At 40.5% G+C, this 18,570-nt stretch overlaps 1 protein-coding gene across 1 annotated transcript in view; it reads left to right on the plus strand.

Annotated features, from left to right (window-relative positions):
• The window catches only part of USH2A (usherin), a 994,545-nt gene that overhangs the window by 639,051 nt on the left and 336,924 nt on the right, over nt 1–18,570 (plus strand). The window contains exons 38-39 of the mRNA XM_073553328.1: nt 6,247–6,397; nt 6,503–6,645. Coding sequence (XP_073409429.1) covers nt 6,247–6,397; nt 6,503–6,645 — 294 coding nt within the window. The remainder of the gene's footprint in view (nt 1–6,246; nt 6,398–6,502; nt 6,646–18,570) is intronic.

Consider the following 18,570-nt stretch of genomic DNA (forward strand, 5'->3'; position numbering starts at 1 on the left):
AGGGTTCGGTGACCCCTCCTCAAGGGGGAGGTACTGTTGTGAGTTCATTTTTCCCTTCACCATTGAGGTCCGATGAACTCCCTCCTCTAGTGAAGGAAGGTAGTGAGACTGATTACCAAACACCTGGGCAGCTAGATGATGACTGGGTGGCTGGAATTGAGGACTGGATATAAGGCTGCCGACGCCCTTCTTCCTGGCTGGTGATTTTCCTGCTGGATTCTTGGAGACCAGTCTGATTCCTGCATCTCAAAGCTAAGTTTTTCTGCTCTGCTTTGTACTCTTCAGTTTTGTTTTTGTTTTGCCTTGTTTTTTGGGAGTTCTGCCATCCCCGGCCGGGGGTGAGCTGAATTCCATTTTTGTCTCTGATCTGTTGTTCTTTTGCTCTGTCTTCAGAATATACCTGAGTGCTGATATAGTCTTTTGAAGCCTAGCGACTTCAGGGCCTGTTTTTCCTATCAGTCGGTTGTCTCATTTTGATAGGGTTTTTGCAGATGGCAGACAGCAGCTTTCCTATCCTGTCCTATGTAGTTAGCTTGGGCCCCATCATTTGCTCAACCTATCTTTCTATCTGTGTTAGTGTTTTCATCTTGCTTCACCGTCATTATATGTTGGGGGCTGCCTATTGCTTTGGGGTCTGCTCTCCGGCTGTGATCGAGGGGTCTAGGGCACCATAGGAACCCCCCACGGCTTCTGCTAGTTGTTGTGGATAGGTTCAGGGGTCTGCAATCCGATAGCTGCCAACCTCTCTGGTTTTTCTGGACTTAGCTGGTATTTTGTTTTTTCCTCCTTCGGTGACTCATCATAACACGTCCAACTCTAAAAGCAACAACTAGAGCTAGCTCTCATGCTGTTAAAACCCTTAAATAGATCTGTCAATATCTCAGGTGTCATGCTGTTTTTGGGGTGGCATTTATTGACTCCCCCGAAATGGGATTTCAAGGTGCTGATAGGAAACCATTGCATGTGGTGGCCTGCTGAAGGCTCCAATGACTGTCATCTTGGTACTCCTGTAAAGCTCAGTCACAGGCTGACCTTCCTAAAAGACCACCACTTTCCCTATACACGGTGATAGTATGGTATAGCAGTATATAGTATACGTAATGATAACCACGCAGATTTATACCCCAAAGGGAACTAAAAAAAGCAATGTTTTAAAGATGTAAATAAAGTATCTAAAAAGTTTGACTCACTTTTCTATCCCACTTTTAAAAATAAAGAAAAAAATGATTGGTATCTCCACATCCGTAAAAGTCAGAGCTATCAGAATTTAGACATTATTTAACCTGTATGGTACATGTCATGAAGAAAAGAAAATTTTTTTTTTTTCTTATATTTGTTCCAATTTCCTTATGTCATAATGTTAAACAGTTGAAGTCATTTTTGTTGAGTTCTTTATTTTGCACTGAAACATTCAAGCCTCCAGCAAAATCCAACTTACCCAACGTGTACAAAGTCCCGAGGGGCTTATTTAAGGAAAAAAAAGGAAAAAAAGAACTCTCTGTAAAGTCTTTAGAGTTACCAGAGGGCAAGTCAATGAGAAAAATGCATGGTGTTTTATTTTTTTGTTAAGCCATAGACTTTACAAAGTATTGTTTAATGAAGTAATATTAGGAGAAAAAAAGTTCTCAAATTTCGAATTTCACAATTTTTGTGGAAAAATAGTTTGCTGTAAAAATTTACAAAAAAAGTCGAATTTTGGTGCACACGCTGTGAAGCAGGATACATTCAGTTTACCTGCAAACACAACAGATGTAGACGACGGCACATGCGCAGAATTTCAGAAGGGATTCTTGAGCAGGATTAGGACACGGTAAGCTTTGCTTCTGGGCACAGCGCCTCCAACCCTTTGATTGGTGGGATATAATAGGCAGCGAGTGAAGAATCAGTTTTTGAAGTAGATGTGTTGAAAGCAGGAAAATTAATCAAGCAAAAGGATGTGAGCAACTTTGATTTGGTTCAAATTATGATAACTAAATGATTGGCTCAAAACTTTATCAAAACTGCAAGTCTTGTAGGGTGTTCCAAATATCTGGAATCCCAAAGAATCATGCGTGTGATGTATAAGCTACTTTGTTAACACACATTTGTGAAAAAGTTAATGCTGAAATATATAGGGCATCACAATTTTCAACATACGGAACTATATAGCCCAGGACTGGCCAAAGTTCGAAATGCCAAAACATCTACAATGATCTCAGATCAAAACTAGACTATGGAGAAAAGAAATGTAACTTATGGGACTTGATGTATTGGCTGATAACGTCTTGTTACCAAATGGGACATCATCGGACATCTTTTGGAGTCAACAATTTCATGGGTCAGACCTGTTTTGTTGGCCCTTTTGACTGGTCTGCATATATTGTAGGAATTGGCAAAGAGTGTTATTATTATTTATTTTTAGAGCACCAATAATTCCATGGCACTATACATGAGAAGGGGTTACATACAAGATGCAAATATAAAATGCAGTGATCAAACTAAAAATAACAGACTAGTACAGAGGTGAAATGCCCTTCCATTTTGGGCTTACAGTCTACTAGATAATGGGGAAAGAGACACTAGGTTGGGAGGTTGCAACAGCTCCAGTTGAGTGAGGTGAGGTGGCAGGGGGTCATTGTAGGCTGTAAGCTTCCTTGAAGAGATGGGTTTTCAAGTTTTATTTGAACGTTCCAAGTGTGGTGGATAATCGGACATGTTGGGGCACAGAGTTCCAGAGGATGTGGTATGATACTTAGGGGAAGTCTTGGAGGCGTTTAGGTGAGGAATGTATGGGTGTAAAGGAGAGAAGAAGGTCTTGGGAGGATAGGAGATTATGTGTGGGTAGATATCGGGAGATGAGTTAGAAGATATATGGAGGATACAGGTTGTGGACGGCTTTGTAGGTCAGTGTTAGTAGTTTGAACTGGATTTGTTGGGGCCAATCAAAGGAGAAGTTGAGGAGTAGTTAGGAGAGAGGTGGACTAGTTGGGCAGTGAGTTAAGGACGGACTGGAGAGGGGCAGCAGTGTTAGGAGTTAGGCCACAGAAAAGGATGTTCAAGTAGTCAAGGTGGGAAATTATGATGTGCCATAGAATGTGGAATCTCATCATCTTTGGAGGAGTCCAAGCTGTATTGTTGGGTGGTAAATTAGCCCAAGGGTCCTGGTAAGGGAAAACAGCAGGCCATTCTGTCACGAGTTCCAAAATCTGATACTAAAACAGGGGCCCAGTTTGATTTTAGTTATGTGGCCGACTCGTGTCTCTCAATACAGCTGTTCTGCTATTGAACTTTTTGCTTTCGTTGTCTTCAACTCGCCGTCCATACAACGCTCTACACAAACACTTCTCCTAAATATGCCGCACCGTAATATGGATGAACCTTGAGCTTAAGTATCTAGTGAAGAAAAAATAAAAAAGCAATGCATAAAGTATTAATATGGCCCCTGGCTATTCCCAAATTCAAATGTGAAGTCAACATATCTGTCTAGAAAGCAGATCGATACGAAACACAGTGCAATGAAAGTTTCCACACAAAAAAAAAAAACTATATCAAGGCACCACTCAGACTGATAAATTTCCGGAAAAACAAGTTGGGCTTCGGCATATCTCTTGCCATTTTCAGTCCCTAGTCATGTAATGACACAGCCGAATCACTTCAGATGGAAATCTAGTGAAAAATGCTCGGCGCCTCTTGTAGTAACAACATCCAGCCAGGAACTGAATTATTTGTTGGCACAACTCAATTTCAACACTGATTCCTATATTAAACTCTGCGAGAAGATATTCGCCAATGACCCAGTTTATCAAGAGCACACATCGTGGTGCCATTTATTTCATGTGTATTCATAGTCTGCCTGGTATCTGCATCTTTCAAGTGCGCCCGTTAGGGCTACTCCTCGTCGGCTTTCATTTCTCATCAACACTCTTCATTGTACAGTGATAGAGGGGAATCATGTCGGTATCCACTCTGGCAGATGCAAAAACATCTTGACGGTTACTCAGAGGAATTGTGTGTGGATAATATTTCATGAGCACTAGAGATACAAAATAAATAATCGGGGAAATACGCGGAGTTCAAACACAGTCTATGTCAGGAGCTCATTTTCTTCCTTCTCTGGGGGAAAGTACCTTGAGAACCATCTTCACCGGTAAAGTAATGCCCATTTGTAGTCCTCCAGAACTGATCTAACTAAAAAAAATCTTCCAGGTAATTGTAACTTTATTTCATAGCATCTATCATTTACAAAAATGTAGTTTTTCTTTTCTGCTATGGACTGGACTGGAGTTATGAAAGTGTTTTTCATTTTAGTGAATTTTTCTAATAGGTGCTTTAATAATTTTTGGGGAATTTCACAATTTTTCCCGCTGTAACAATATTTCCCTAAAAGCAAAAAAAAAAAAAGGTGAACTTGTGTAAATATAAATAGTTTGTGTAGCAAATTCATTGGTTTGTTTTTTTTATTCTGCTTTCTGTACATGGTAGAGATCATCTTGACCTTACTAACCTGTAAAATAGAGATTTCTTCTATGAGATAGTATTGGAGGCATACTGTGTGATCTGTGCACAGAGGAGAAGAGTCATTGTACAGGAGGAGGAGGGGGTGAGCTGTGACATCACCTATTGTAAATTATGGATCCTGTGTTATCTGCTGTATATAGATGTGTTATTAGTCATTGTACAGGAGGAGGAGAACTGTGACATCACCTATTGTGAATGGTGGATCCTGTGTTATCTACTGTATATAGAGGTGTTATCAGTCACTGTACAGGCACAGAGGAGAAGAGGTGAGCTGTAACATCACTTATTGTCAATGGTGGATCCTGTGTTATCTACTGTATATAGAGGTGTTATCAGTCATTGTACAGGAGGAGGTGAGCTGTGACATCACCTATTGTAAATTACGGATCCTGTGTTATCTGCTGTATATAGATGTGTTATTAGTCATTGTACAGGAGGAGGAGAACTGTGACATCACCTATTGTGAATGGTGGATCCTGTGTTATCTACTGTATATAGAGGTGTTATCAGTCACTGTACAGGCGGAGGAGGTGAGCTGTGACATCACCTATTGTGAATGGTGGATCCTGTGTTGTCTACTGTATATAGAGGTGTTATCAGTCATTATACAGGAGGAGGAGGTGAGCTGTGACATCACCTATTGTAAATTATGGATCCTGTGTTATCTGCTGTATATAGATGTGTTATTAGTCATTGTACAGGAGGAGGTGAACTGTGACGTCACCTATTGTGAATGGTGGATCCTGTGTTATCTACTGCATATAGAGGTGTTATAAGTCACTGTACAGGAGGAGGTGAGCTGTGACATCTATTGTGAATGATGGATCCTGTGTTATCTACTGCATATAGAGGTGTTATCTGTCATTGTACAGGAGGAGGTGAGCTGTGACATCTATTGTGAATGATGGATCCTATGTTATCTACTGTATATCGGGGTATTATCAGTCACCTAATGTCAATGGTGGATCCTGTATCATCTATAGATTGGAGATACTAGTTATTGCAATCCTGCCTATAATGATAATGGAATAATGGCTGACAAATTAGCTCTACATAACAGGAAATATCAGTTTATTATTGTAATTTTTTTTCCTGCAAAAAGTCATTTTTTATTGATGCATTTCTTTTTTTTTTTCTTTCCTTTTTTTTTTATAGCATTACTTTTCCAATATACTGTAACCCCGATAAGACTTATATTTACTGTAAGATCTAAAGTGTCTGATTTTACCCAGTCCCCAATGAGGAGAGTACTAATAACCCCGCACTTACCTGCCCAGCCCCTCACAGTGGTCCCGTCTATACGGCCGTCACACAGATGTTTTCTATAATTATACATTTGGTGGCTGAATCCTGAATTGAGAACATAAGGAGAGGAAGCAGGAGCAGATTTTCTCCAGGCGCCTAATATACGTCATATATTTACTGTTTGCTTAGTTTGCATTGAAAAGCTACCTTTTAAATGTAATGTACCATAAAAGTAAGGTTTAGCTGCATGAAGAGTAAAATTGTTGCTATAGGTAAGAATCCAGGTTTTTAGTGTTATGTTAACCCTGTTAGCCCGGTGGTAATGCTGAAATAAGATTTGGCGCGGAGGTAGTTCAGCAGTGAAACATTAAGTTAAATGGTCCATGTTAACATCGCTGTTGATCCCGAGGAAAAGTTTTTTCCAGTATATGGAGCATTTCAATTTTATCCAACATATGCTCCCCACAGTTTTCTCTGCTCTAATTCATCCATGTTTTCCGACAGCTCCAGATGGTGTCCTGCCTCCGAGGCTTTCATCTGCCAACCCGACCAGTCTTCAGGTTGTCTGGTCTTCACCAGTTCGAAATAACGCTCCTGGCTTACCTAACTATCGACTCCAGATGAGATCGACTAACCCCACCAACAAAATCACAGAGTAAGCAAAATTCTACATTTGCCTTGAATAGATGGGGGTTTTTTTCGGGTTTGTTTCTCTTGTAGTACGATGATGGATACTAAATTATTTCTTTTGACTTTCTAGTGAGTTTTCAGGCCCCAGCGCCTCCTTCACTTATACTGTTAAGAACCTTCAACCGTACACCACATACGGACTGAGGATCATTGTCTCCAATACCTATGGAGATACCTACAGCAAATGGACCAACATGTTTACGGAACAAGACAGTAAGTCCAAGACTCACGGTCAAGCGTTTGGTTACAGATAATGTCTAGCTTGCATTTTTCAAAGAACAGATGGAAAGAGGACATTTCATAACAGTTTTGGTAAAAAGAAATTCGGTTTAGGGCAACAAGATTGTAAGGGGTAGTCCAACGCGTTGAGCCACATCCTAAAGACGAGGTCTGCATTGGATGCAAAATTTTCAACAATGGAAGGTTGTAGAATTTTTGTGTGTGCAAAGTGTATAAATATAAGTATGATGCAAAAAAAAAAAGAAAGTATTGGGTGGAGGTGTATCTGAAAGTTTTGGGTTTCAGTATAAAATCTGGGATAACTTTTTTCTCCAACCAGGTACCATTAATAATACGAGCATGGTCTAATATGGCGGAGAGTCTATTAGGCGCAAATTACGAATTAGAACCCAACTGTAAGTTCTGCATCTCTTGGTGGGGCCCCCTGAAGTGTTGCATTTCTTATAAAAGAAATACCTTAAATCAGTAGAGTAGCTACCGAGGGTTGCAGAGAGTGTACCCTTAACTATATTGGCCCGCTGGGCTCTCCAATTTCGTTAAGACCTGGAGTGGAGTACGGAGACATGATCGCCCTGCACTACTGCTCTCCATTCTGACGAACGTAGGTGGCTTTAAACCTACGGCATGAAGAACGGCAGGATGATGCAGTACGTGAAGCTCAGAACGTCAAAGTCCTGACATGGTGACTTCATCACACCACACTGAGCCCTTGACATCCTGTGCATGTGTCCATGCTTTGCCAGAGAACTTGCCAGGGTCCTGGATTAGGTGACTATTGTGATGTGATATCTCTGTACAATATATTGTATTATCTTGCATGTTGATGAAGCATAGAGGATACCAATGGCTAAAAAAATGTAACTTCATACTTCTGGGTCCCAGTAGACCACATGATCTTTATAATACTAATGGGTAATGTGGCATCTGGGCCTGTGGGTTGGGACTGCTTCCACTGCATCAACTACTGCTTGGCCCCCACCGGCCTTTAAAGAGATGCAACATTTTGTTTCTTGAATCATGACCAGTTCAGGAATAACTTTTGTGTACCTGACGGCCAATCTCCAAAGAATCTTTCTGATCAACTACTTGCAAAACCTCAATTGAAGGAAACCTTTTTATAATTGGCCAACATTTCCTATAATTGTGTATCTTTAGCCAGAAAGAGATGGGAGCATGGTTTCTGCCGTATGCTGGGAATTTAGAGAAGCAAGGATTACGTATTGCATGCATGACAATTTTAGAGACCAATGTGGTCACTCTGAAAAATGTACTTAAGGGTAGCAATTGTAAAAATTAAATAATGACCTAACTATATGTTAAATGAAAATATAATTTAAAAGGAATATTATCTGAGTTATGATCCATTTTCTTTAAATTTAGTTTTTATTATAATTTTTTTATACTCTGATGGGGTGTTTTTATTGTTTTGTGTGTTTAACTCATCAAAAGGTCTTTGATATATTCCACTGACTTAGAGCAATCACAATAACTTCTTTCCTATCTGCACCTCACTTTTCTGCTTTGCAGTGTAGACTGAGACAGAATGAGCAGAGGAGGAAAAATTTAAATAACGCTATGTTGTGTTGCTGAAGGTAAAGATTGGGCAGGATATTCTTACTCTACACATAGCTAAATACACATCAAAGAAAAGTCATTCAAAATTATCGATTTCGACCATAATGAACAATCGTTAACTACCTTTATAAAATGAACAATTGTTCGTTTTAACAGATGGCCAACCAACAACCATTCATTTTAGTCCAAAAAATTGATTGGACATGTTTTATTTTTTCAGCCAATTATAAACACTGGCTGGATCATCGGCCAAAAAAATTCAAGACAGTGGATGCAATCTGATTTGATTTTTTTTTTCCTGCCGGAAAACAACCATTTGTTGGCCCATATTTGTTCCAAGTGTATAGAGTCTTAAAACTCTGCTTTCAGTTCCCATATCACTTTCTGGTCTTTATGGTAGAGTCTGTTCTTCAACCCTTCCGGATGTCTGACAGCTATCTCCTGCGACTCTCCAATACAAGTGAATTCTCAATTTGTCCGATTGATCACATGCTCTCTTTGGGGAGAGTGAAGTCATCTGCCATTGGTTTATCTGCTTGCAGAACATAAGGATCTGGCATATAAACTCAAAGGGTTCAATCTTTATCTCCCCCAAACATTATCCATCAGGAAAAAGTCAGTAGACCCTCATACACATTAAGTAAAAATTGTCCAACCATCTTACGTGTATGGGGGCCTTTAGTTTGTTGAGATTTCTCTGACTATTAAATCTGATGCATTTCAGCTTCCATAAAGCTAATTAATTCCACAATAGTAGGAAATACATGAGAAATTCCCTATAATCCACCCCAGTGTTGATCTATAAAATCCCACATTGTGTCACTAAGCTTCCGCCGGTCCGTTCAGTGCATTAATACTAACCTTGTGTCTATAATCCGCTATTATAGGTGGTTTTGGATGTTCTTGAACAATAAGGTTATCAAGCAACGAGTAATAGACAAATGTCAAATCCATTCTATTTTGGGCGATTTAGCCATTTTTTATCACAAATAAAGTTTAACTTCCAAGCTATCATTCTGAAGATATTTTTATAGGCAATTTCTCTATGCTCTAGGGAAAAGACAGACGTAGACGATTGGATATGGACTGTAAAACAAGTTTATACAACAAGGACATGACGAAAATGCTTATTGGAACGCATTTAGAAACAAAATTTTGTGTTGACGTAGGTTTCCTAGTCTACGGAAATTTCACAAATTTTCTTGGACTTTGTTATAGTCGCAGTAGTGGTGCATGGACGTAGGTAGATCGACGGCAAGTTGGACCTTCCTATAGAAATCAATTCTACAATGGATACTAGGTCTGACCTGTTGACAGAATCTTGGGTTATCAATGGTTACAGGTCTTCTGTCTACAAGTTACAGGTCTATGACAGTGTAGAGGGATCATCCTTATTCTCATTTGGACATGGAAACATGAGAAGCAATGGAATGAAACTGAAAGGAGAAGATACAGATTAGATATTAGAAAAAAAGTTTTTGACGGTGAGGGTGATCAATGAGTGGAACAGGCTGCCACGAGAGGTAGTGAGTTCTCCTTCAATGGATGTCTTCAAACAGAGGCTGGTTTAGTGAACCCCCATTGAGCAGGGGGTTGGACACGATGATCGGGGAGGTCCCTTCCAACTCTAACATTATAGGAGTCTATGACCTGTTTAGCCTTACAGTGAAACAAGTAAAAGTGTAACTTAAAGATTGTAGAAGTCAAAATAGTCAAGTGCAACTTTCTATGAGGTTCTCTTGTGTAAAATCAAATTGCCAAATTAATATTTTCCTAACTACACCCCTAGTAGACCACACCACATCAGTGCCCTGACTCTGCTCAAAGAAACATTCATCCGGACTCCAAGGCTCGATATTGTGGCAAACAAAACATTGGGGTCTACTACTCTCCAAGAGGCTTCTTTGACATTTGGGACCTTTCCCAACTCTTCCATGATCTTCTGTTTTCTCCCCTTTTTCCAGGACCTTTCTGGACAGTCCAGGAGATTAAACTATGTATGGTCCACCCCAGGTCAACACAAAACAAATCTATAGAGTTACCATTGGGTTCCCAAGATCATAGAGCCCAACGAGGGCTGTGACCAGAGCGAGCTCCATTTACAGCAGATACAGGCGGCTGTCTAGAATGAGCTTATAGTATGACTCTTGCCATACATTTATACAGCTTATGTCGAGAGAAGATGAAGGACACCAAAAAAGAGGCCATTGCCATTCAGTACCTGCCCCCCCATTGCTCAAGGGCCCCATAGTGGCTGCATGGCCTTCAGTACGCCACTGCCTTGGAGATCCTATCTAAGCTAACAAAATATGATAGCTATGGCCAAGACTCTGCCACTAATTATCTAGCACATTTCCATCTCTACCCATCCACTCCAAAAATTTGGACCCCCACTAGGATTAATGGGAATCAACGAAGGGATGCCAAAATTTTTTTAAAGTAAATAAGCCGACTCCACCGTAGACAGATAATTGGGAAATATTTATAGCATTTTTCCCCTTCATTTCAAGTACAGACTTCTAAAGTAGTTGAACAAAATAGCTTGCCATAAAAAAGATAATTTAATTTGCCGAAATGAAGCAATCTTCTTTTATTAATGATGGCGGTCCTGGAATATGAATCATAGATCTTCTTCTCTGATTTTTTTTTTTCCCCTCCTCCAGTGCGGTAGGATAGAGGAGAGAAGGTACGGCTCTGTTATCAATAATTACTTGTACAAATAATTGCTGGGAAGTCACAACAGATCTGTTATTGTTCGCCTTGCTCGTCGCTGCCTCCGCCGTCCGTGTAACTGTCATCGTTAGCCGTCTCCCGTCCAGCGACAAAAGCATCGACAACATGTTATATTCTACATTGATTTTACAGTTAAGGACTTGATGGTGATATACAGGGATTTTAAGAATTCAGCTGAGAGGATGACTTTTGCCTTTTATCATTCCATTAAAATTTTATAACCATCTTTTTCATGTCATCTCAGCCATGAATTCTTACTTTAGAAAGTGATAGCTACAGCTGTGAACATAACTTTCCTCTTGTTCAAAGCTTCTCATTGTATTAGCCAACTAGCCCAATTACAGGCGCTACTTGTGTTTTACATAATTGAGATGACCCTTTTGACACGCCGTACCAGGAGCCCGGAATGCTGTGTGTGTGGGGGGGGAGACCGTAATCCTGGAAAGCTGCACCGATGTGACAGCTGAGAGTATACGAATGTAAGAATAGTTAAAGGGGTTGTATGGGATTGAAAAACAAAACAGACTTTGACTTAAAAACAGCGCCACCTCTGCTTACAGGTTGTGTGTGGCATTGCAGGTCATCCCTATTATTCATTTCAATGGAGCTGAGCTGCAATACCAGATCCAACCCATGGACCGGAGGCGGCTCATTTTGGAGAAGTAAGCAACTATTTTTTTCTAATCCACTTCAACTCCATTTAGTCATTTTAAAATCTGCATGATAATTAAAAATATACAAATTGTCTCTTCGAAGAGGAAGAGGACTAGAACTCTAGCGCCATCTATTGGAAGTAGCAATCCTAAAAGTCAATGTTGACCCTTTAACGAGCCTGTTACATGACTTAGGATAAAAGCCAAAACCAGAATCTCAATTTGCAGACATTGTTTCGGGGTACTACCCCTCATCAGTGCAAAGTGTGAGATCTGGTTTGGCTGTGAGAGAGGCATCTGACCGATATCCAAGAAGTATCGTTACTCATTGCAGAGAATGACATGCTAAGCATGTCGAGGTGAGGAGACTTAAAGCCGCAATGTTCCTCTGAGAAATATGCAAATTGTCTCTTCAGAGAGAAAATATATTTATATATTTTCTCTTTTATATTCTTATACTCTATATAAGCTTACTAACCCAAGGTCTGACTACAAATCCATACTGTATCTACAGTAAAGGGAATATGTCAATAGACTTTTGCTATATAATCCAAGAACAGCATGATATAGGGGAAGAGACACTGATTCCAGTGATATGTGACTTACTAGGTTGTGTATTGCAGCTTCAATACAATCCGTGTTTTATCAGCAGGAGATTATCACTACAGCACTAGGTGACTCATGCCTCCTAGTCCAACCACACCCCCACTACAAATTAGCAGCCAATCAGGAGTGTGGACGGGGTTATACATAGTTTAGCATCCTGACTACTGCTACATCTATAGCAGAGAAAACCGGGATTCAATCAAAGCTACAGCAAGCAGCCCAGTAATTGGACACATCGCTGGAATTGGGGTCTTCGCCCCTACATTATGCTGCTCTCATATTACATAGCAAATTCTGCTGACGGATTCCCTTTAACAGGGTATTTGAGCACTATGTTACACTATAGAGCGCTATTGTTAAGCTAGGGTATGGTGGTGTTATGACCAAGCCCATACTCATACGTTCAAGTCTTATATGTGTCACTTTGTGGGGTAATAACTGTAGAATGTTTTAACATATCCCAGAGGTTCTGTGTTTTGTTTTTTTTGTTACACATTGCACTTTGTTAGCAAATTTAGGATGATTAAGTTTTGCATATTTTTAGAAATATATGCAAAACTTAATAATCCTAAATTTGCTACTAACATAAAGTGCAATGTGTAACAAAAATATTGGAAGGTTGGCAACATTTTTTTTAACAGTTTGTTATTTTTGAATTTTGATTGTTTTATACCTTTCTATCTATATAGGAAACCCAGGGAACTGTCCCCGGACCCCAGCCCACTATGTCTTTATTGAACTCTTCATGCATTTCCTACCTTGCCCGTTTTTGTGACATAGATTTTTAAATCTCCAATACCAGGCAGTCACGCAATAATTAGCAAATGATTTTATGAAAACTCAAAAATCTACAAGTCACAAAAAGGACTCGTTAGGAAGAACAAAAAGGGTGGAATAAAATCATGGAGGCATTTTGATCGGGCCTGTAGAAGTGCACAGTTACCAAAAATCAGATCCTCATTTACTATATGTCTACTTTACGCCAGCATCATTTCCCACAAGTCTTTTTTAGGATGTTACATGGTTTTAATTTTATTTTTCTTTTTTTAAGGAAACTTATAAAACTTTTTTTTACAGATCTATTCCATTTTGAAGTGACTTTGAAGGGCCGATATAATTTGAAATCCGCAAAAAAGTGATACCGTTTCAAAAACTGCACCCCCCTGAAGTTCTGTCAGGGAATAGTTTGTTAACCCCTCAGGTGCTTTAGAGGAAATAACACACAACATATTAGAGTGGAATGAAAAATTACATTTATACTGCGGTGTAATGCAGTCCGTCTATCAGACTGCCTAAACGCGGTGACCCCGGCCTTACAGAATGCTATAGATAAGCCCCTAATGACGGCGGCCGCAGCTCATAGGCGAAAAATGAGGGGACAGATTCCCTTTAATTTAAAAGGGTATTCCCATCTCCAAGATACTATCGCAATATGTAGTAGGTGTAATAATAATAATATTAGTTAGTACCTCCAATTAGAAGCGTAGCTTTGTTATTCTGATTCGCTAGGTCTCTCGCAGGCATTGCAGGACCTTAGGTATCCATGAGTGCGACCACTAGCAACTAGTTAGCTAACTGTCACTATATCAGTGGTCATAAGCATGGATACCTAAGGTCCTGCAATGCCTTCCCCTGAGCAAAGAGACAGCTAATCAGAAAAACTATACCACATTCCTATTTGGAGGTATTATTGATATTATTATTATCACTACGTCAACTACATATTGGAATAGGATTTTGGAGATGGGGATACTCGTTTAAGACTCAATGACCAAAGTAAAACCTAGAAAAAAAATGTTAAAGGAGCCTTTATGCATTATTTTGATCTAAGAAACTAAACACCTTGTGCTGTTTCATATATCTAAGGAGCTTACTTTTACCTCCTCCTAACTGCTGTATAAGAATCACATCCATCTCTAGCAGTCAGTGAAGGATATCAGGGGCAATCGTTTGGAAACTGTTGTGAATAGCGACCATTGATTTCCGTAGATCCCTTCATACCATCAAATGGGCCCCAGTGCAAAATTCAGAACTGGGCCTTCTGCATGTTGGGTTCTTCTAGCATTCTAAATCCTATAAAGACATACTGTACATGTTCATGCCCCCTTTATTTTGTAGTAATATCCTTCCACCCTGTACTAATGTTCCCCATCCTAGGCCACTTGCAGATATATATGTCCGTCCATCCTGGGCCCCTTCTAGGTATATATGTTCCCCATCTTGGTACTTACAGTATGCCCTCCATTTTGAAATATACGCACCCAGTCCTGTGCCAATTTCTGATATATATAGCCCAAATCCTGGGAACCCTTCTTGATATATATGCTCCCCATTCTGGTATATATGTCCCCGTTCTTGGTGTATATGCCCCCCATCCTGGTATATATGTCCACCATCCTAGTATATACTGTATGTCACCCATCCAAGGCTCTTTTCTGGTATATATGTCACCTTCCTGGTATAGTGTCCACAAGCCTGATATATATGTATCCAATCCTGATATATATGATCCTTTTCCTAGTATATTTATGCCACATCCTGGTATATCTGTCACCATCCTGGTAAACATGTCTCCCATCATCGGCCCCTTTCTGGCCTAATGTCTCCCATCCTGGTATATATGTCCCCCATCCTGGGCCCCTTTCTGGTATATTTATCCCCCATCCTGGTACAGTATGTTTATCCCCCATCCTGGTATTCATGTCCCCCAGCCTGAGCCCCTTTCTGGTATATTTATCCCCCATCCTGGTACAGTATGTTTATCCCCCATCCTGGTATTCATGTCCCCCAGCCTGAGCCCCTTCCTGGTATATATGTCCCCCATCCTGGGCCCCTTTTTGGTATATATGTCCCCTGTTCTGCCTCTGCATACAAAATCCCAAAGCATTCTACTCCCCTTCCTTTTACTCTCACACCATGTTTCATCCTCTTCTGTAGCCCGACCCAGAGGCCAGCAGCTGAGATCGACTTACCTGCTATGGCGGTGCATGAGGCCACTGCCATGTGACACCAATTCTTGGAATGCCGACCTCTGATTGGCCGGCGTCGTGTATTGCAGTGCAGGGAGCCTGAGTCTGAGGACGCACATCCAACTGAAGTAGACATTCGCATCGGCAGGCCCCCTTCCAGCACAGGCCGGGTCACCTTTCCACCCTCTGTGACTGCAAACATTACTCACCTGCGTACCATATGTATACTGGATAACTAGACTTTTTTGGCCACTATTTTCAGGGCCAATAATATTATACATTAGGAATACATAGGAACTGATACTGTCATGAAAATAATTAACAGAGTGAACAAGTTTAAGGCAGTCAGCTAATGTGTAACCCTCTCATCTGCCCTATACGCATGTACACCAGACTTGGTCGAGCATCTATGTGTTTAGTGTTCTCAATGTGGAGATGGGAATAAGCCATTGACTTATACCAATGGCGGTGGCTTATATTCCCTAAGAAAAAAGAAGGCATAGGCATGTTGAAATCCAACAGCCTTATCCTTCATTATTCCAACATCTGCCAATAGAGAAAAGTCAGGAAATCCTAATAAACAAAAGATATTTGGCTGGTCCTGACGATATCAGCAGCAACAGCCAGCTTAAAGGGAACCTGTCCGCACATTTTTATATATAGAAGTAGTGGTATGGCTGTATAGTCATTATCTCCCTAAGAAAAATCATACCTTTTTTATAAAGATCTAATGTGCCAGTGGTGAGAAATCTAGCGCGTATGCTAAGGAGGCTGGAAGTGCACTTAGAGGAAGCAGTCTAAGAACACTGACACACCCCCAGTGTTCTTTCGCACTGATTTGCATATGACTTCAACGCTCGATTTCTCATGACTGACACATTGGATCTTTACATGAAAGGTATCATTTTTATTGGGAGACAAGCAGCTATATAGTCATACCACTATTTTCACATGTAAAATGCTGCCGACAGCTTCCCTTTAAGACTTTACTGTATTGTCTTGAGAGGTTCTGCTGCCACAAGGGATAGGCAAGGGGTTCTCACCTCTCAGTCAATTTATTCTATAAATTATAGAACTATTTGGCTGTATTCTGTACTGGTTTATTCAGCTTTTCTTTAGCCAAGCTCCTTCTCATGAGTTAAATCCTCATCATCGCCCGTCCTCCTGCCGGTCCCGGAGGAAGGTCAGACTCTGACCAAGAGTCATAAGAAAACCTTCACTCGAAGCGCGTAGCCCCCAATCCTGTATTATATGCGCGCTATATATAATAAACATTTCCCAAATTCCACATGTGACATCTTTTTGTTACATTTTTAAACCCCTGACATTTTGAAGCTTTAAAAAAAAAACAAAAAAAAAAAACACCTTTGCTCTAAACAATTACCAAATACAAGTATACCTATATTTTAAGATATATAATAAAATCTATCGCTCTCAGACACACATACGGAGCGGGGGGAAAAAAAATATTCACATAAATGTCAAAACTTGCTCTGGGCAAAAAAAAAAAAAAGTGAAGACGATACGATTTCCCTGATCTGCCGTAGCAATTTTGACTTATCAGGACGTGGTTTATAAGAATGCTAAATGTCCTCGAATTACAGCTGTTCCGCTGATCAGTGATTGAGGCAGACCGGTGTTATTGCTCCGTGTTCTTGCCTGTACCTAGAGAGCAGTAAAGCTTTCGATATAATAAAAGGCACCTGCATTCTAAATGAAATTTCAATTGAAAAACTTAACAGCCCTTCAAATTGCAGAATTTAACGCAGCCCAGTAAAGCTTAAATAACACTTTTCCCTCCGCAGACTGAGGCTTTTTGCATTCAAGGTGACTTGATTGTGTCGCGTGGCGGAATTATTTACAATTAAGCCATCTCTCCAGGGGGGCCCCCAGAGAGTATTTGCTATTGCACAACACCTAGGCAGGCATATGGTTGCTCTTTTTTTTTTTCAGTATTCATCCGAGCTCTTGAACCTTTATGGTAATTGAATCTGTTAGAGTGCTGAGTGGAAGAGGCATAAAAACCTGTTAACCCAAAGGTCAGATCTGTGCATTGTTTATTTATCAGTGGGTAAAAGAGCTAAATCGGCAGCTTCTGTCACAGTCACAATAAAAAATCACCTACAATATTAACAGGGAGTAGATAAATGGCTGAACGTGGATTAGAATCACAAATAGTAACAATGGAGCCGCCACCGATACAATGCATCAGCGGGAAGTATCATAAAATTAAAATATACGCTTATATTTGTGAGCTTTATAGCAGACGGTTAGGATGTTATTATTTGGAAAGCGTAAACCATTCATATGCTGGATGATTAGCATCTTATGACTTGTTAACGCCTGAAGCCGCAGCAGGAGTTATAGTTTACACTTTATAATGACTGGTTAACACCTGAAGCTGGGGCAGGAGGTACAGTCCACACTTTATAATGACTGGTTAACACCTGAAGCTGGGGCAGGAGTTATAGTTTACACTTTATAATGACTAGTTAATGCCTGAAGCTGGGGCAGGAGGTACAGTCCACACTTTATAATGACTGGTTAACACCTGAAGCTGGGGCAGGAGTTATAGTTTACACTTTATAATGACTAGTTAACGCCTGAAGCTGGGGCAGGAGGTACAGACCACACTTTATAATGACTGGTTAACACCTGAAGCTGGGGCAGGAGTTATAGTTTACACTTTATAATGACTAGTTAACGCCTGAAGCTGGGGCAGGAGGTACAGTCCACACTTTATAATGACTGGTTAACACCTGAAGCTGGGGCAGGAGTTATAGTTTACACTTTATAATGACTAGTTAACGCCTGAAGCTGGGGCAGGAGGTACAGACCACACTTTATAATGACTGGTTAACACCTGAAGCTGGGGCAGGAGTTATTGTTTACACTTTATAATGACTAGTTAACGCCTGAAGCTGGGGCAGGAGGTACAGACCACACTTTATAATGGCTGGTTAACACCTGAAGCTGGGGCAGGAGTTATAGTTTACACTTTATAATGACTAGTTAACGCCTGAAGCTGGGGCAGGAGGTACAGTCCATACTTTATATTGACTGGTTAACGCCTGAAGCTGGGGCAGGAGGTACAGTTTACACTTTATAATGACTGGTTAACGCCTGAAGCTGGGGCAGGAGGTACAGTTTACACTTTATAATGACTGGTTAACGCCCGAAGCGGGGGCAGGAGGTACAGTTTAGACTTTATAATGACTGTTTAACACCTAAAGCTGGGGCAGGGGGTACAGTTTACACTTTATAATGACTGGTTAACGCCTGAAGCTGGGGCAGGAGGTACAGTTTACACTTTATAATGACTGGTTAACACCTGAAGCTGGGGCAGGGGGTACAGTTTACAC

Source organism: Dendrobates tinctorius, unplaced genomic scaffold (assembly GCF_039654945.1).
Source record: "Dendrobates tinctorius isolate UK_male_01 unplaced genomic scaffold, ASM3965494v1 ptg000201l, whole genome shotgun sequence".
NCBI classification, from domain to species: domain Eukaryota; kingdom Metazoa; phylum Chordata; class Amphibia; order Anura; family Dendrobatidae; genus Dendrobates; species Dendrobates tinctorius.